The following is a 20,663-nucleotide window of genomic DNA, read 5'->3' as shown; positions in this document are numbered from 1 at the left end:
CAGTATGATTCCACTTACATAGAACTTCAAATGGAATGCAGAAATCTGATATTTAGGTACTAGACTTGGGTGGTTAAGTTACTTTGTTACTTTGTTATAACAAAGTTATTTTGTTACAACTTTTGTTATAAAGTTATTCATAGTAGAAATGAGTACTCTACTATGAAAGTCACAACAGTGATTACCTTTGGGGAGGGGGAGGGGTTTGGGATTGAGAAGGGGCTCATGGGGAACTCCTGGGCTGATATTCTTGTTCTGTTTCTTGACCCAGTTGGTAGTTACACAGGTATGTGAGTCCATTGTGCTTTAGGCACTTTCTCTCCCCCCAGAATGGTTAAAACCAGAACGAAAAGTAAGGGGAAGGGTGGTTATCCCCAAAATCATGGTATTGGTTACTGTTAGGACAGTGGTTCTCAACTGGGGATGATTTTGCCTCCCATGGGATATTTCACAATATCTGTGGACATTTTTGGTGATCACAGCTGGGGGGATGTTATGGACGTTGGTCGGGAGAGGCTGGAGATGCAGCCAGACATCCTGTTGATGCAATGCACAGCACAGCTGTGTCTCTCCTCCTTGCCCTGAACAAATAATTATTCAGCCCAAAATGCAGTAGTTCCGAGGCTGAGAACCCCTGTTACAGAAGGAAGAGGCACAGGGCTGCAGGATGCTTCTAGATGCAGGTAGTGTTCTGTTTCTAACCCTGGAGGTGGTAATGAGGGGTTTGCTTTATAACTAATTGTACAGACTTCAAGTACTCCTACGTGTGGTGATGTTTGTGGCGATAAAAGAGTCCTGAAAATTGCATGGGCCCTTTTCTGGAGGTAAAACATGGCAAGTGTAATTTATGTCATGTTAAACCTGTAATGAAGGTTAACTAAAGAGGACAGATGCAAAAATTTGAGTATCGGGAATCAACGTCTACCTTAATGAAAACCTGGTGTTGTATAATGGCCATCACTTTTCGTAAACAGGTTCAATGACGTGATTAAGGTGTCAGACTTGAGGTGGCCTTTACTGTGACCATCGTCATGGAGGCAGAAGCTCTTGCGTCTGGGTTCTTTTACCTAGAGGCATTCACAGGTTCAGTCTTTTTTTTTAAATAAATTTATTTTATTTTATTTATTATTTTTGGCTGTGTTGGGTCTTCGTTGCTGCACACAAGCTTTCTCTAATTGCGGCGAGCGGCTTCTCTTTGTTGCGTTGCGCGGGCTTCTCAACGTGGTGGCTTCGCTTGTTGCAGAGCACGGGTTCTAGGCGCGTGGGCTTCAGTAGATGCAGCACGTGGGCTCAGTAGTTGTGGCTCATGGGCTCTAGAGCGCAGGCTCAGTAGTTGTAGCGCACGGGCTTAGTTGCTGTGCGGCATGTGGGATCTTCCGGACCAGGGCTGGAACCCGTGTCCCCTGCATCGGCAGGCGGATTCTTAACCACTGCGCCACCAGGGAAGCCCCACACGTTCATTCTTGAGCAGGGAAAATTCTCACCTTGTTTGGTATCATAACTTTCTCCTTTGATGTACTGAGTTAGAGAATACTTTGTAACTTTTCAAGTGATAGGGATGCCCAGAAATTATCACACCAGGATTCCATAAAGGAAGGAGCTATGAGATTCATTTTTGGAGCTGTGGAAAAGAGAAAGCAGATTTTTGAGCAGTTTGCTTTTGAGATTTGACAGTGATAGCTGGAAAGTTACTTTTTTCCAATTTGATGGTATCGTGATTACTGTTTGCTAACTGAGAAATGCCATTGTAATAGCCATGAAAACCCTGGTTCGGGACAGGTCCCTTGGTGCTGATTGCCCAGGCTGAGCACAGTCACCGCAGCCGGGCCTTCCTGATGGATTCCCACAAGGGCGGTCAGGGAAGTGTTGAAAGTGACTCGGGGAAGCCTGTGTTATTTGTCAGGAAGGTGGTGAGGGCATAACAGACTCGAGGTGGTGGTGCCTGTCCGTGTGCAGCCCCATCCACAGGATCACCTGTGCAGGCTGAGTCTTTTTCTGCGTGAGCCATCGAAGTATAGGAAATCATTAACTGAGTTACTGATCTATAGGTTAACTTCCACCTCAAGACCACTAGAGGGTGCTGCACCTCTGCGGTAGGGACAGGGCTGTTAGCTTTGCCTCCGTCTCGCTCAGTACAGTCCAGCCTTTAGAATAGTCCTTTAACAGAAAAGCTGGCCAGGAAATGGATCTGGAGAGCTGAGATTATTTTTCTGCCAAGTCATCTTTGGTAAATACAGTATCTTCATCCAAATGAATTTTTGGTCTTATTACTTGAATTAAAACTGACAAGCAGACGACATGATAACCTAGTAACGTATTTTTCTGGTATAATAATATTTTTAGTTCCTTAACATTGCTTACCGAATCAACACAGTTTGCCTTTCAACTAAACAGAAATTCTATACCGTTCTCTTCATAGAATCTTGCAAAGATTCTAGAAATAACCCTTATTCCTTTGTGGGACACAAAAATCTCTATATTCTTTAAAATTTCATTTTTAAAAATTATCCTATCTCAGTTAGTTACTCCCAGACTCAACTCAGCTTTTTGATAGACTTATCTCATGGTTTTAAGAAATGCCTTTGACTTCTGTCAGGTATTTTGTCCCTTGTGATTTTAAATATTTTGGAAATAAACTGGGATGCTGATAACCTGTCATCCACAAAGGTGTGGTTTAAGACAGGGATCTTCAAATTTTTTTGCTCCCAGGGCTCCTGAGGGAATTTCGAAAAACAGTATACCCTATCTCACAGTTTTAGATCGACATCTATAATGTTTTTAATCACAGCTTTAAAGAGTTACAAAGAATATAATATCTGGCTATTGGGAAAACTGGCATTTTAAAATAAAAGCATTCTGTCAGTCCCAGTTGTATCCAGTGGATGTTAAATACCAGAGCAATTTGATATCCATGGTCATCTCTTTAGAAATAGAAAAGTAAGTCCTTTAATATTCAGAGATATTATGTTTCCTAGTTTCTTTTCCTCTGAAATATTTCCCTTGTATGTATCCCATAATATGTAAATATATTTTTTTGCTTGAACTTTGAAAAATTCATTACCCTGTCATGTTTCTCCGCTACAAAACAAACACATATAAAATTTGGGTTTATTTCTCATAGCCCCAAGGCCTAAGGGTAAATACTTTTACTTTGGATTAGGTTGTCTTTATTAATTAGTAGATTATAATGCATAAAACCAGGAAATAATACATTTTGATAAATAATTATTAGAACAGTAAAACCTTTTTGGAAGTGCTGGGTTTGCAGCTTTGATCAAAGGATGCCTCCATGACACCAGTACTGTGGCTTGTTCCTTATTGATCCTGGTGAGAGGAGAGCTGTGCTCCCCTTGTGTAAAGTGGGAGGAGGACGCAGGGGAGAAGCAAAGAAGGAGGAGCAGATTGATACATCCACACAGAACAGAGCAGCTTTAGGAAAGCGTGTGTGTGGACAGCCAGGCAGAAAATGCTCCCCTAGGACGTGTCCGACCTCGGGTTTGCTCTGGAAAGGCTAGGCTGTGTGCTCAGAAGGTGGCGAAGCTCCCAGGAGGTTCTCACGTCCCCAGAAGTGTGAGCGCAGCTCTGCTGGCACACAGTGTGGGGGTTAAGGATGTGTGCTCTCATGCAGATCTGCCTGGGTTCCAGTTCCGTCACAGCCACCGCCTTGATGGGCCTTATTTTACCCCTCTTGCTTCAGTGTCCTGTGAAGTCGGTTTATTAGTCCTAGCAGCTACCTTCCAGGGCGGTTGCCGAGATGGAATGCAGGATGGCACAGAAAGCTTACAGCCCAGCGCCCGGTGCTTAAATAAGCCTTCAGTGGGTAAAAGCCACTTCAAGCTGGTACTGTGCTTGGTAGTTTGTGTTTGGAACATCAAAATTGAAAATGTTATGTGCTATGTAAAGTGTTTGGGCACAGAAAAGAGCAGAAAGTTTCCTGGTGGGATGTTTTTGAAAAAGTCCCAAGCTGATCTTGGGAGGTGACCGCGGAGGAGGATGTTTCAGGTTGTTGATGTGATTAAGCTGTGCTAGGCATTGTCTGAAAGCCTGAAACATCTGCCTTAACGTTGTTCAGAGTCTTGCTCTGTAGTTTACACTTTGCTTTTGAAATGACTGATTTCCTGGGAGGGGTTACCCTTAGCTAATGTGTTTAATGGACAGGTGCTTGTTTTGCTTCACTACGAAGGTGAAAATTTCCTTTTTTCTCCTTTCTCTAACCTCGTATTTGTATTTCCTTATGACATAACCATAGGAAAATTCAGTCTCTTTTCTACCTATGATGTGCTCTTTCTGCTACCTAAACTTGACAAGTAGATAAAGATGAGGGAACACAGGCAGCTACTGAGAATCCTGTCACTGACTCTCAGCCGGATCTGCGTGCTCTGATATTTCAGGCAAAGGACTAAGGCTGCTTTCTGGCTCACGTTTTCCTGTTTTGTCAAAGGAGGAACCACATGAGTTTATTCCTCAGTGATTTGTTTTCGTTGCTGTTTTTGTCCTGAACGGCGAGCCTCCAGTGAAATCTGGTGTTTGAGGCGGTGGCTCAGTACCAGCTCTGTTCCTTCACGCTCTACCTGATTATCATCTCTGATCTGTTTTTGATTATCATGACTCTGTCTTACCGTTATTCACTTTTTAACAGAACTTTTAATTTGGAAACAATTATAGACTTACAGGAAATTGCAAAAATAGTAGTAGAAAGAATTCACCCAGTTTCCCCCAGCGGTGACATCTAAGATAGCCGTAGCCTAACATCACAACTAGGAAATTGACACTCATGTTGACTATTAACTAGAACGCAGACCTTAGTCAGTTTTCACTATTTTTTTAGCCTTCATTCATTTGTGTGTGTATGTGTGTGTGTGTAGTTCTGTACAATTTTATCACATGTATAGATTCATGTAACCACCACCACAATCTAGGTGTAGAATTGCTTCATCACCACAGAAGAGCCACCTCATGATGCCTTTTTGTATTTACACCCACCTTTCCCCCTTCCAACCTCCAAACTCCACTTTCATCTTTGTCCCTAGAAACCTGTCATCTGTTCTCCAACTCTGTAGTTTTGTCATTTCAAGAATGTTATAGTCTAAGTGGATCATATAATATGTAGATTGACGTTTTCATTTAAGCATAATGCCCTTGAAGTCCATCTGGGTTGTTGCACAGTATCAACAGCTCCTTCCTCTTTATTGTGGAGTGGTGTTCCCATATAAGGGAGTACCAGAATTTGCTCAGCCATTCACCCATTGAAGGAATTTTGGGTTAATTCCAGTATTTTACTATCACAGATAAAGCTATCATGAACATTTGTGTGGAGGTTTTTTGTGTGAACAGAGGTTTTCATTTCTCTTCCTCCAGGACGTTATAAACTTCTGGAGAATAATAGCCCTGCCAGATCCATAGTACACAGTTTAAGAATATTTCTAATCATTTTTAGAGTTCACTAATAAATAATAGGGCTCATAGGATTTTATTTAAATAAGACTGTGTCACTATAAGAGAATGAGAATGGAATGCAGAGAGTTTAACGTAATGCTTTTCATGCTTTTTTAAGACTCCTCAGACAACAAGGAGAAGAAATCTTTCAGCCTTGAAGTGAAGTCCAAAATCTCCAAAAACCGTGTTCACTATATGAAATTCACGAAAGGTAAAATTAAGCATTTCTTTACTTGTTTGAAATCTCTGTGTTCACACTGGATTTCTTGAAGCCTTTTTAGCTCTTCACCGGCATCACTTGTTTTACTCACAAAATGGGGGAGGAGGGCCGCGCTGACTGGATTGATCTAAAGCAGTGCTGACGTTTCAACTCTTGCTGTGAGTCACCGGGGGTCTTGTTAGGATGCAGATGCGGACTCATTCGTTCTGAGGTGGGCCCCAGATTCGGCTTTAGACTATTTACAAGTCCCTTGGTAAAAAGCTGAGTGTGGAAGCTGACTTGCTGTTTAGAGGAGAAAAGGGACTTTACGTGGCCAGATCAGAAAATTTTAATTTATCGCTCAACATTTTTAGTTACATTTTCCTGTTCTTCAGAGCTTACTGTCGGTGTTGAACAGCTCCTAAAATGTGCCAATTTAGAGAATTATGCACCATGTTGAGATCTCCAGTATGAGAAATCTCACTCCCGAGTTGACTCTTCTATTATTCCACACCGTTTCTGTGTTTCATGTAGTGTTAACTTAGGTGTTCCACGGTCATTGCAAAAATAGTGTTAGAAAACATGTCTTCCTTCATCACCACCTCCCCACTCCCTTCCCAGTGCTGTACCCACACGGTCAGTCGTGGGTGCAGATGTCCTCTGTAACCACTAGGTGGCAGCCTTGTGTTGGAAAGAAACCATTTAACTTGAACTTATCAACTCTCCAGGTGTTTTGCCCTGGAACAGTGTTGTGTACGAAGTGTACTTTTCAGGCACGAAATGTTATTTATTACATTCATATACTTCAAGTGTAAGTATGATAACTATGTTATCTAGGCACCATTTGATGGTTCGTCTATGGGAGAGTGGAGGTATGTTTCTACCTCTGTATGCCAGGAAAAGCACGTGTCTTTGCTTTAGTCTCGTTGGCATGCTTGGGAATTCCCTGAGGCCTAGAACCCTGCTGAATAGCAGTGGGCACTGGAATTCTCACTACTCTAAACTATTAATGGTGGCTCTCATTTGGAGCCAGGACCCCGAAAGGTAGACTGGGTTTGGTTTGAGGGAGGGCTCATGGCCGAGCTGAAGGGAGGAGAGAGCCGATTAGCTTCGGGGACGCGTGCAGGGAGAGACCGGGCTTCCCCTTCCCCGTCCTGGCAGGTAGGGCTTGTCTGGCTCGTCGTGTTAGCCTCTCTTCTTTCTGTCAGGATAGAACCTTCTTTGTCGTTCTCCTGTATGGCTTCTGAGCAGGGTTCCTCTCCACCCCTGACCTGCTGCAGGAGAGAAAACAATCCTTGTTGGCCCCTCTGTCCTTGTCGGGAGAGGCTAAATGGTCACTTCGTACCCAGGCCCTTAAATATCCCTCCTTCTCGTTAGACCCTATAGAAAAAAAAAAAAAAAGAAATAGATACAGTGGGAGGGGTGCTGAGCAAAAATGAAATTAAAAGTGTGCTGTGACTTTTGGGTAGTACGGCAGCCTTTTAAGCTTTGACTTTTGAGAATAGAATCTTCTCATTTTCCTTTAGTACCTGACTACATGCATGATTTCATCTGAAGCATTTGCCGAAGCCGGGATAAACCTCTTTAATCTACTTTAATCTAATGGACGCTGGGAGTATCTCCTTTCTGTTTCTAGTTAAGCCACGCCCTTGCCAGGTGACCCTATCAACCTGCTTGGTGTGGTATGCTTTCCTTTTCTCTCTCTTAAAATGAGGTTTGCTTATTTATTCGCCTTGTTTGGAGAGCAGGGGGCATTGGTATGCAGGGAGGGTAACACAACATATATTGTCACAAAGGTAGCAGAGAAGATTGAGTGGAAAATAGAGGAATTGCAGATTGGGAATAAATAGGAAAGACAGAGGGAGGCAGAAATCCAGGTAGTGAAGAAAATACTCATTTACCGTCCATCTCAGCAATCCACAATGAAAGTTTATTTTTATTTACTTATTTATTTATTTTAAATTTTATTTATCTATTTGGCCGTGCGGCACGGCATGTGGGATCTTAGTTCCCTGACCAGGGATTGAACCCATGCCCCCTGCAGTGGAAGCGCCTCCACGCTGGACCACTGGACCGCCAGGAAAGTCCCCCAAACGTTTATTTTAAAGTTCTTTAACTTACTGAAAGCAAGCTTTCCTTGTAGAGCACCTGTTGTCACTGGATGTGAATGATAAACTCGCAGTTTCCTCCCAGGAGGACTATCTTAGGCCACAGGAAACTGGATTCTGGCCATGACTGTCTCATACAAATCACTTAACCTCTTCCCCTCTTCTAGCCTCAGTTTCCATTTTTGTGGAATGAAAGATTTTTAAGTCATTGTTGAGTTCTAAAATAGGTTGTGCTTTAGAACTTACCAGAAATGATGCCGTTGTGTGGACATTTTGATGGCTCAGCGTAGTGGATGATAAGGATTTTTGCCCATGGGTATGCTCATAGTACAATAACTAACTGGCTTATTTAATGAGGATGATTCACACTGTGACTCCATCTATGGTCCAGGAAACTAAAACATGGAAAGACGGCATTTTATTTAGCTTGGTGTGAAGAGTGAAGATAAAGATTACAGTAGCAAATAGCATTGTAAAACTTGTTACTGCCTAAATATTGACTGTAGCATTTTAGTTCTGATACATAATTATTCCTTTCTCTAGTCCTAAATTTATAACTTAAATTTGACATCATTTATTACATAATTTCAAAATGTTAGTTTCATCCATATTTATTTAAAAGCCTAACTTCAACAGTGGTTTCTTTTAATTTGAAAAATGTTTGGCAAGGCCGTATCTGCAGAGAAAAAAAAATAGGGAAAATATAAATTTCTCCAAAGCCGTTTTCGAGGTTTTTAATATTATACAGTGAGAAGTTGTCCAGAGAGCATTGCTTGTTGCTCCCAGTCATGCAGTGGGTGGGTGGAAGGTTGTGTACACTGTACTTGTGTGGCTTCACTGTGGTAATTTATTCAGGCTTCTCATTCCTGTGACAATTTGTGATACTTCACTTCTTAAACAAGGAAACTACACTCAAGAGTGCGTGTCCGCGTGGTCGGCTCCTGGTCTGGACGCGGACTGTAGTGTCCTGGCCCAGCTGGCCCCCTGCTGTCAGGCTCCGGTGATGGGTGTTTCGCTTCCTCTTCCGGCTCTGGCTCTTTTGACATTTAACTGTGAAGTAGCACCATTGCAGGCTTTTAAAAAGTTCCGACTGTCTTATTGTTGGTTGTGAGGGTCTCACTTATTTTACCCCCTGCTCTGATTCTCTCAGGTTTCCTGATTTTCTCACATTATTACCCTTTCAGTGAAGTTTTCTTAATCTTCTGTCCTAGGCTTATTATCAGTCCTATGTGTTTTCATTAAAAGACAAAATCAAAATATAGTATCATTTGTTTTATCCTTCTTGTTTGGGGAATGCAAATTAATTTTCTAAGCAAGTGAAGCTACCTACGTAACCCTTCAGTGTTTTTTATTTAACAAACATATTTCTCAAACCTGCATTTTCTTACCCTTGCCCCTTTACTCTGAGTAGAAAAACTCAGTTTTTTGAGTCCTGGATATAATACAGTGCTATAATACAGTTTCCACCTTAGCCCTTTTTGGGCTCTATGTGACTCTTGTCCTTAAACTAAGAGGTTCCAAATTTCCCTGATTATTAAGTTCTTACGTTTATTTTTTATCATTTTATTTGCTTCTCATGTGGACTTCTTGGTGTTGTAAGGGTGTCTGGCTGCGGTCATGTTCCTCTCTTCCAATTTGCTGCACTGATAGACAGGAACACCTGATAATCTTCATGATTAGAAAAACAGCTAAAATGATCATAAATAAAGTGCTGTGCTCCGAAAGTATCAGATCATCCTTTCATGGACTTTGTTACATCAGCTTGGCTACTAGAACCTTTTTTCCTTGGTTCTTGAAATGATACGGCCAATTGAAGACTGGTAGATAAATAAACCAAATCCAGGCAGATAACATATACTTCCTATTCTGTTCAATTTTTTGATTGTCATTTTCTCTAAGAGACAAGTTTATCAACAGTATTTGCTGTAATTTGACCATCATTCAGAACTGAGGCCAATAACTTTCAAACTCATTTTTAATATGTGTATTTTATTCAAAACTGGCCATAATTTTATAACATTTGTAAACTATTCAGCCAGGACCATTAACTAATAACTATTTCAACATCACTTCCATCTTCACAGTTTTATCTACCTTTAAGTTCCTTTCCATTGGTCTCTGTTAATTCTTCTCTGTGTTTTGTTTTTCAGATCAAATCCAGAGCAAGGCCTGTAACAATCCTGGTTTCTACATTTACCTAAGTGAACTTTGCTAAAGGGTAGACAGTTCTGTTACGAGAACCCGTCACCAAAACTTTAGAAACACTTGTGCCTTCATTGGTACATTCTCTACTAGCTTGACAGCTTTCCCTGTGATTCTAGATTTGTTTTTCATCCATCACTGCGTGTTCATGTTTGGACATCCGGTTTTAGAATTGTCACCTTGCATGTACCCTCCCTTTCTTAATCCTTCCAGCATTCCTTTTAGTTCAGTTGCTGTAAAAGAGATTGTCATTTGCATTTCTTTTAGGGTATCTTTTCCATTTCAGGAGCTAGCTTAGGGATGGGTGGCTGCCACGTATTTTGAACTCAGTACAACTCCTTTTTCTGAACTAGAAACTGCCGCCCGAATGTGCTCTGCCGTGCATAACGGGTTCTGCTGAGGGCAAAGCTTGGAATAGATCTCAGACCTCATGAACGTTGTCTACTTCTCCCCACCAGTTTTATTCCCTACTTTTCTGGTTCGTTTTCTGAGTTCCCATCTGGGATGGGCTTCATTTTGCTCTTGAGTAGCTTTCCTTTGGGGTCTTTGGTCTGGGTTCTACGTAATAACCAGGTAGAACCAGGAAGCTCCATTTATTTCCAGCTCAGGAAGAGAGGCGAGAGCAACACAGAGCCACACATGAGCCTGTCCTCCTAACAGGAACAGGTTGCACTGACTGGACCCATGAGTCTGGTACTGCAGCCTAGGAAACTGGTTTTGGCGCCTGGTTTTGCATTAAATCGAAGGGTGTTTGTTTTTTTAATTTCATGGAGTCACTGAGCAATATCATATTTGAATGCCCCAGTGATAGTCAGTGAACTAGAACCCTTCTGGGTCATGACGGTACTTTGCCAAGTCAGTTTGCTGCAGGAAACCAAGAAGATAAGTGGGTCTGTGACAGTGGAACTCAGGCTTCCAACTCAGAACAAAGACTCTGGTGTCTAACCCAGAGCCTCACTCCCCCAGAACCTCAAGACTTTATATGTAGTAGTTACATTTTAGAATACGTTTACCATGAAGTTGACAAATGGGACTAGATTTGGTCCGCTGCTCACAGGGTATTATTGGTAGAAGTGGAAATTCCGAAGAAGTGAATTTTAAATTAGTTGGTTTGTGGGTTTGAAATTAAGTTAAAGAGTTTAGGGCTTTTAATAAGAATCAAGGATCCTTTGGACACTGTTTTTGCCAGAAGCCGTTTAATTTCCGACTCTTATTACGTATTCTTTTATTTAAAAACGATATAGCTATTACAGTAAAAAAATTTAAAGAGAAAAATCTGAAACCCTTTCACCCTAATGCAATGAGTTTTATTTGCATTTATTAAAAAATTTCATTCATTCAATTAATTATTGAGCTTCTGTGTGTCAAATGCAGTATGTTCTCATTCCTGTGCTCATGTGGGGTTTTGGAGCTACGTTTCTTAGCAGCATTTTTTTTTATCCTGCATTTCATAATCCTAAGTAAGTAGCTCATGTCTCCTTGAAGTAAACGGGATCTGTTTTCTAAGTGGGGAGCCCAGAGGCCCAGAAATCATACCTTGAAGGCATACCAGTAGTAGAGCTGCTTTAGAACTGAGCTTTCCTCTCGATCTCCATGCTCTGGGCTGTTGCTAACATTAAGAGAAAGTCAAGGGTTCTGGTTCACTTATTTGATTTTTAAGTGATTTTAAAATTATTTAATTGCAGTAATCTGTGAAGGGGAAACAGAAGGTCAGTAGTTTACAAAATTGTTTATTTCTTTTCCAAAACCCATCTTGCTTTCAGGAGTTTCATAGTTTATATTTGTATTCTTTATTTTAGAAAGAATGTATTACTGAAGGCATCATGTTTTTCTAGGGAAGGATCTCTCATCTCGGAGCCAAACAGATCTTGACTGCATTTTTGGGAAAAGACAGAATAAGAAGACTCCCGAGGTATTAAACCACATACGATTGATTTTTCAACTGTGTATAGAACTATGTATATTTATTACTCATAGTACTTTCCAGGCAAAGTTACCAAAAAAAACTTCTGGAGGCTTCATACAAAGGCTAAATGGTATCCTCTGAATAGTAATACTTGATAGATGATATGTATTATAAGGAACTTTAAAAAGAATGTGTGTTCTCTGGGGTTTTTTCCCTCCTGGTGTGAGGACTAGACTAACCTCCGGGAAGAATGCCTGTTGCTGATAGATTCAAAGGGGCCAGCGTCTCTCCCGTCTGCCCGAGAGAGGGAGGCGCCGCAGGCAGCCATTTTGCTCGCTTTGCTCAGATTGCATGGAGCATGGCTATGAGGAAGACTGTCAGACTCACGCTCAGTCCTGGGCTCTTCCACTTGAAAAGCATTCTGAGACAGTGTTGGATCGGCATGGAGAATCTGGAAGGGATTTAGATGTGGCATTTCCTCCATTGTACAATATTGTTTGTTTCAAAACTAGAAGACAAGAATCGAGTGACTAAACTGCACCCTGAATGGGGTGCATCCGTAATTCACGATCCTAACTATTAAATTGGGCTCTGTAATACAGCACAAAGTTCTCTGTGCCATTTCCAACTGTAAGAGACAGCCCTGGATGTCGTTTGGATATCAAAAGATCAGGATTCTTAGAATACGGATTTCTGGAGATAATGGGATAAAAATATTTAAAATTGATCTTATTGATATCTATGAAAATCTGAAATATATGGTTGCTTTCACTAGCTATGGTAACTATCACTCAACTAATCTGATGTGTCATACTCACGTTCCTTTATTGGTTCCTCGTCAAGGCCCTGATGGCTACAGAGCAAAAAAGACGTGTTTCATCTATGTCTGACATTTCTCCAGACTGTCAGAAAATTTTCCAGGATGGTAGCTATTTGTTACTTAATATAATTTTCAAAGACTTCAGAATTACCGGTTATTGGAAATTTTGTTTGGTGACTTCCTTTGTAGGTTAGGACCAAACTCCTAGTCTTTCAGCACTTTTCTGCCCCTGCATGTGTAGCCGTGAGGACAGAGGAGGGAGGCCTGGGCCCCGGGGCCTGCTGGGCGGCATTTCCTGCAGCTCTGCTGGGTTACGTCCAGGCAGGTGGGTCATTAGGGAGGGGGCGTCCCGAGTTCAGGCCGCACTGGATGCTTCATTCACAGGAGGCTGTTGAAAAGAGCCAGGGTCATCAGACAACCCAGCTTCTGGTCACACCTGTGCTCCGCCCCTCCCTGGTTCCTGTGGGATGTGGATTAGGCCCTCTGCCTGGTTCACCAAGGACTTCAGCCCTGGCTTATCTCAGGCTTCCCCTCCTTCCAGCATCCTCGGTACCCTCGGGGATGCTCTCTGAGCCTCTGCTCTGCCCTAACAACCCCGCCTGGCCACACCCTGCGCCTTGACCTCAGCCCCACGCCCCTCTTTGGTCCCCGGGGACTGTCTTTGTGTCCCAGCTCTCCCAGTGTGCATTCCCACTGCACCGACTTTTCCGAATCCTTGCCTTCTTGGATTACTTGATTCTCCCTGCTGCCAGCCTTCATTGCCCCCAGCCCGCGTCCTCTCTCTCCAGCATCCTCTTTGAAATTGTACAGTTGAACAGATCGGGGAAGGAGATATTATTTACGGGCTTCTGGTAGAACTTTAAAAGAATTTATGTGGTAAGCACAGGAAAGCTTTTTGTTATAGGAGACGAGAGGTTTCTCATCCTCTGATCGCCATCCATTTGAGGGCTTACTGGTGTTAGGTGCCATAAGGTTTTTCAACACTGCGCAGTACTTGACTTTTTGGAGGTATAGTCGTTTATGATCTTGTTAAAGCGAGCCGTTCCCCTGTATTTGAGGAGCTCCCGAAACAGTTCCCTTGTACTAGCCCAGGGAAAATCTGTTTTGGTACACTTGGTGTGGAGAAGACCAACCTTGATATAATTCTGTGTTTTGTGCAAGAATGATATCCAGGCCCATCTTAATCTCTCATTCTGCTGATGCATTTAATATCCTGCTTGGTGGAGAGGCTGTGTTCTCTCAAGGTGCAGCTCCTGCCCTAGAGCCATGCTTCTCCACCACGGTTGCACGAGAATGGGCTGAGGAGCTTTAAAAAAAACTGCTCTTGTCAGGGTCCCACCCCAGATCAATGAAATCCAAAGTCTGGGTTAGGGTTTGGGCATCAGCACGTTAAAAAAAAGAGAGAACCCTTTTGTTTTTGTTCTGTTTTTTAATTAAAAGAAAAAAATACCCAGATGATTCAGGTGTTTATTCTACCGTGTGATGAGGAGTAAGGATTGAGAACCACTAGTAGAGGCCCTGACAGGTAACTTTGCGGGTGGAGCCTCTGGCTGTAGAGTCAGGACTATTGCCTAGAGCAGGGCTTCTCAGTCCTCCTGTGTACACAGATCCCCTGGGACTTTGGCTAAGCTGTGGGTTCTGTTTCACAAGGGCTGGGTGGGACCTGAGACTCTGCATTTCTGAGGCGCTCCGGTGCCATGCCGCTGCCGCTGGTGGCACTGCTGCATGTGCCGCAGGGAGCGCATGGGGCCTCTGCAGTGTTTGTTTGTTTGTTTTAACATCTTTATTGGAGTGTAATTGCCTTACAATGGTGTTAGTTTCTGCTGTATAACAAAGTGAATCAGCTATACGTATACATCTGTTTCCATCTCTCTTCCCTCTTGCGTCTCCCTCCCTCCCGCCCTCCCTATCCCACCCCTCCAGGCAGTCACAAAGCACCGAGCTGATCTCCCTGTGCTATGTGGCTGCTTCCCACTAGCTATCTATTTTACGTTTGGTAGTGTATATATGTCCATGCCACTCTCTCACTTCATCCCAGCTTACCCTTCCCCCTCCCCGTGTCCTCAAGTCCATTCTCTAGTAGGTGTGTGTCTTTATTCCCATCCTGCCCCTAGGTTCCTAGTGACCTTTTTTTTAGATTCCATATATACGTGTTAGCATACGGTATTCGTTTTTCTCTTTCTGACTTACTTCACTCTGTATGACAGACTCTAGGTCCATCCACCTCACCACAAATAACTCAATTTCGTTTCTTTTATCTCTGCAGTATTTTACATTTGACACACACCTGCATGTGTATATGTACTTAAATCTAATCACATTTTTTAGGCACCAAATAAAACGCCTGTCTGTAAAGCAGTCACTTTTAAATTTGTCTTTTACACACATATGGATTTTCATATATTGAGTTCGCTTTTATTGAGGCATACCTGTACCTTCGTTGTTGCTAAGTAAACCGTTGCTAGGAAACCTTACCATGTTAATTACAACAGCCCTTCTAGCTGAGGGCTGGAGTCCTTTGATCAGATCTGTTTGAAAACACAACCTCTTTTGGCTCCAGTGTTCAGCTGGAAGGAATATTGCTTTGTTTTACTCCCTTGACCCCCATAGCAACATTGGCCTCAAGTTAATCTTTGGCATTGCCAAGGCCAAGGCGCTGCTGGAGGTCGATTCTGGAGTCTCAGAAACCATGGTGGTATGAAATGTTAAAGCGGTAGTACCTCTCTGGGTGCTTTGGGTAAGGTGCTGATATTGATTCGGTCTTTGCATCTAGGTTTAAAGAACCCTGGGCGTTGTCCACACCAGGCTAGGGGCGCATCATTCCTCTCACATTAAGCCCAGCCCGCCGATTTCTACAACCCCTGGCTGTTACGATAATAGAAATTGCAGCTTTACTAAGCATCGGTGTGCCAGACACTGTGCTAGACACTTATTTCTCTATTTAATCCTCATAACTATCTTATGAAGTAGGCATCATTATCGACCTTCTTGCAGAGAAGCTCAGAAAGGTTTGTTACCAAGCTCCGAAGTGGCACAGATGGGATTGAAATCCAGGTCCCTCTGACTCCAAAGTCACTGCTCTTTCCCCTATACCACACTACTGCCAATGTTAATTAACTTTTGTTGTGTTAAAAAAAAAACAAAACTGCATCTTAATGATCTAGTTATGATGTAGAAATTTTACTTGAGATTTTGCCAGAGACATAAATAGTTAATACTTTAACAGAACTTTGTGGGAAAATGATTCTCATTTTGCTGAAAATAATAGTTTAAGTTTCAAAACGTCACTACCTTGCCTTCAATCAGAGTTGAACTGTTAGGGGTTTGGAAGCATATTACCAAATGCCTGGGCCAGCTTTGGGAACATTTTACTTTGTCATTGGAGCTGTAGGCAGGCTGAATTAAGAACAAGCTAGCTTGAGTTCCTGGAGCATAGGTACCATGTTACTTGTGTATTTTCTGTCTCTCAAATGAACTGAATGATCTAAATACACACACACACACACACACACACACACACACATCCCCAAAACATTAGCAGCCCTTAATTAATACCAGTCATGAGGTTTTTTTGCTTTTTGTTTTTTAAAAACTTTTAATTTTGAAATAATTATAGATTCACAGGAAGCTGCAAAGATAGTACAGAGGGGTTACATCTTATTAACTATCGTACAAGAGGAAAACTAGGAAACTGATGTTGGTGCGATCTGTGTGTAGTTCTATGCCATGTCATCACGTTTGTGGATCCTGTAACCACTGTCGAATTCAGATACAGAACTGTTCCCTCACCACGACTATCTCCTTCATGCTGGCTCCATTTGTAGTCACACTCGCTCCACCACAGTTCCTCCCCCTAGCAATCACTGTTGCTAATTGAATTGTCTGATCTGAAATAGAATATCATGTATATGGATCATTGGATCGCTCACAGTCTGATGCTGAGTCTGCTCATATCAGTAATGATCAATACCCAGGTTTTTAAGGGCTGATTGTAGTTTCAGTGACCTGCCTCCTGCACTTTTCCATGCTAGATTTTATGTCTTCTATCTCATGGGTCTTTCGAGAACGCCTTGTAGAATCAGATCATTTGATGTCTCTAAAGCCCAAGGCTATCGGTTAAGTCATTTACTTTAGTAATTCTGGAAGTATATCAAACCGTACAGTGATATGTAAATATAGGGTGTATCATAATGTGACAGGTTTGCCATCTGTAATGTGTCAGCATAGGAGAGCTCTTTGGGCAGTGTCTCGGGGTACGCTCATTATGGGGAGGTTGGTGAACTCTTTTAAATTGCATAAAGAATTTGTATGTGGGTCTCTGTGCATGTGTGTTTGGATATATAAAGTCCAGTGCTTTCATCTGATTTTCACAGGAGTCCTTGAACCATAAAGAAACTTTAAATCCAGGACTATGCATAAAAACAAAACAAAACAAACTCTTCCCAATCCAAAAAAAAAAAATCACTTAAAATGAAAATTTTCTTTGTGAGGGTAGTACGAGTTGCTTGTAATATGTAGAAATAAAAAGAAATTCACATCAAAACAGAACAACAACCCAAGCTAAACTCAAGATGTCCAGGACATGTTTATGAAGTTTAAATTACGCCTTCTATTCTGTCTCTGACCTTTATACATTTAATGAAGAAATCGATCCACTGTATTTTTTTTTTTTTTTTTTTTTTTTTTTTGTGGTACGTGGGCCTCCCACTGCTGCAGCCCCTCCAGTTGTGGAGCACAGGCTCTGGACACGCAGGCTCAGCAGCCATGGCTCACGGGCCCAGCCACTCCGCGGCATGTGGGATCCTCCCGGACCTGGGCATGAACCCGCGTCCCCTGCATTGGCAGGCGGACTCCCAACCACTGTGCCACCAGGGAAGCCCGATCCACTGTATTTTTACATGTAGACTTTCTCATCTGTCACATACACTGGACAATGACCTACTTAAAGAGAGAGGACTTATGCTGTACTCGTTCCTGGGGGCCCAGTGTGTGATCTGTTCAGTGCTTGGCACACGGTAGGGATTCAGTAAATTGAAATTTCATTGTACTTCTGTTTTTAAAAAAATAGACTTAATTGTTACTCATCTTAAAAATCATGGCTTGTATAGCTTTATGGTTGATATTTGAAGTATTTTTTTCTTTTTGAAATGTTTTGATCAGTAAATAACTCTCTCTTCTCTGAGAACAGGAAAATTCCATCAACTAATTTCAATCCAATGCCAAGCATAATCCACTAGTGTCCATAGTAGATTTTTGAGGAAGGATTATTGAATGAATGTTTGCTTATGCCGTTTTATGTTTTTAAAAATCAATCCTGTTTGCCAGAAATTGGTTTTCCAACATTGCATTTCACTCTGGAATAGTTTTTCACAGGCTTGACTGTTTTTCATTGCGCTAGAAGTTAAAGCCTTCTTGTCTCTTCAGGGACTACACTCTGACTATATTCATGGGAAGACGGTAACTCTGGATTGGCGTACGCCTAAACTGGAGATGTATGCACTTCCTACGGAGACAAAGAAATTATTGAATGTGTTGAACTGAAATTACTAGGGCCCCATGAGACCTGCAGCGGGTACTTGTGCTGGCCAGTGCCTGCTGGGAGTTAGAGGCACAAGTGTGTGTGTGTGTGTGTCTTTTCTCACTTGGTCGCAAGTTGAAGTTGGAGATACTGAAAAACAAATTCTGTTAGTTCCTATCTCGTTGAACTTCCTGATACTCCTTTTTTTTTTTCCCCTTCTCTCATTTTTTCCCTCCCCCACCTTCCCAGTTTCCTTCCTCTATCCAGCTTGTTTCCTGATTCAGCCTTATCACTAGAGAAAATACTCCTAAACCATAGCGAGGACTGAGAGTGTGTTACCAGCATTTCTACTTTGTTTCTCTAAACAACACGCTTCTGGCATAGGCTTTGGGCCAAATAATTGTCAATTTCTTCACCTTTATAACCTGATTGAATTAGAAACCATGTATTTCTTATGTCCTCTCAGGATACCCAGCTAATGATCACTTGCCGTGCATTCCTCTGATAGCTTTTGCTTTTTGAACCAAAGCATGACTTCATTGTGGTTTGTCCCTCCCTCATTAATCATCACCAATCCCCTTTCCCATTTCTTGCTGAATGTCAAATCTGAAAATTACCTTCCAAGCAGACTCTTCTCTTTTGGGTGGTTGAATTCATGGGGTATTTTAGACCAGTCTCTCTTCTAGTTCTATAGACTACCTTAAATAACTCAGAGGGAAGATCCCTGGGGAAAGAAGTCTCTCTCTCTCTTTTTTTTTTTTTTTTAATTTTTGACTTGAAACACCTTTGAAATGAAGGCTGTTTCTCACTAGTTCTGAATTTTCATGTTCATAACCCGTATTTGTGAACTGGGCTGAGTTTTGTGAATGGCTTACCAGATGTGGGCTCTTAAATTTGAATGTCCCCACTTCCTGCACACCGCTGTCACTCTGCCTCCCGCCTCACCCGGATCCGCATCACCACTCAAAAGGTGAGCAGCTTTCCAGCCTAGTGCTTGCTTCAGGTAATCGTATGATGGAGAACCTCTTAGTCAGAGATAAATTTAAACTAAGCCCACAAACGAGCTAAATAATACATTTATATATAATACTATATAAATAATACTAATAAATAACATTATTTTTAATAATGTAATTGTTATAATATAATGTATTAATACTAATAAATAATACTAATACTATATAAATAATACATTTATATAGTTTGTTTTTTGCCAGCAGTGATGACATCAGTAATTCTTGTCAGCATGTGTTTTTTTTTGTTTGTTTCTTTGGCTGCGCCGCATGGCATGCGGGATCTTAGTTCCCGGACCAGGGATCGAACCCATGCCCCCTGCAGTGGGAGCACGGAGTCTTAACCACTGGGAAGTCCCAAGTGTTTTGACCATTGATAACAGAATCAGGATTCAAAATAATCTCTCTAAGCTGGGACATTTGGCCAAAACTAAATAGATGAAATTTTGTGAAGCTATATAAAGTCTCATTTAATCCTTGGAAAGAACTAATCTGGTAGCAGTTGAATGAGAATTACCTTAGAGCCTGGGACATGTAACCTGACCACAAGTTTAACCTAAGCCAAAATATGCAGTATGGCAACTGCCCTGAATGCAGGCTTGGGCTGCTGCTTTAGAAGCAGCTGCTGAAAGCAGCAGGTGTTTGGGGTGTTTTCTGCACTGGTGATTGTATTTGAACTGTTCTGTTCAGGCCTGGGTCCCATATTTTATAAGAATGTGTTCAGAGCATGGCATTAGGGACAGAGGTATCTAGAAAGCATGTTACACACAGGAACACAAGAACAGTTAGCTGAGCAGTTAGGAAGTTCTGCCTGGACTGCAGAGAGATCCTGACTTCGAACTTTTGAATGGTTTCAGTGGTCCTCTAGGAAAGGAACAGATTTGTTTGGTAAACTTCAGAGGAGGAACTAGTACTGATGGGTGAAATTCACAGAGAGAAGGGAAGCCGCATAGGCCGGCAGAGCTGGCCAGCTGGATAGGATGTACCTCGTGCTTAATTTCCTGGAGGGATTCCTGTAATAGGTGAGAGTCTGAACTACGTGCACGTGAGCTCTTCCAAGTCTAAGGTTCTCTGATTGTGGAGGAAGGAGAACACATGAAATACTCACATTGGAAATGGTACTTGACTTGAAGTTTTACATTTTCCTAGACTCCAAAGGAAAGAACATTACTTGATTCCTCTTCCTTATTCTCATGTACCTGGGCAGTTTTGACTTTATCTACTTATGGTCTTTATCCAGGAGATGAATGTGAAAAGTGTTTGATGTGTTCAAATACGAAATTAAATAATAGTGAGGTAAAATAGCAAGTTGTCCCAGAGATTCAAGACTTAAAAGAGTGAGTGTCAAGGCGAAGGTATCCTGTCAGGATAGTTGTTGCGGATATCCCTGTTTTATCTGTAAACTTCATGTTCTTATTTATAAAATGAGAGTGTTGAATTATACGTTCTTGTAGTAGATTC

At 41.9% G+C, this 20,663-nt stretch overlaps 1 protein-coding gene across 1 annotated transcript in view; it reads left to right on the top strand.

The window, feature by feature from the left end:
- PINX1 (PIN2 (TERF1) interacting telomerase inhibitor 1) overlaps positions 1–20,663 on the top strand; it is an 86,894-nt gene that overhangs the window by 13,209 nt on the left and 53,022 nt on the right. The window contains exons 5-6 of the mRNA XM_060101447.1: positions 5,555–5,647; positions 11,781–11,857. Of these exons, the coding sequence (XP_059957430.1) occupies positions 5,555–5,647; positions 11,781–11,857 (170 nt within the window). The remainder of the gene's footprint in view (positions 1–5,554; positions 5,648–11,780; positions 11,858–20,663) is intronic.

The sequence above is a fragment of the Mesoplodon densirostris genome, chromosome 6 (assembly GCF_025265405.1).
Source record: "Mesoplodon densirostris isolate mMesDen1 chromosome 6, mMesDen1 primary haplotype, whole genome shotgun sequence".
NCBI classification, from domain to species: Eukaryota; Metazoa; Chordata; class Mammalia; order Artiodactyla; family Ziphiidae; genus Mesoplodon; species Mesoplodon densirostris.
Note: the sequence above shows the minus strand (reverse complement) of the source record. Positions and strands in the feature narration are given on the sequence as shown.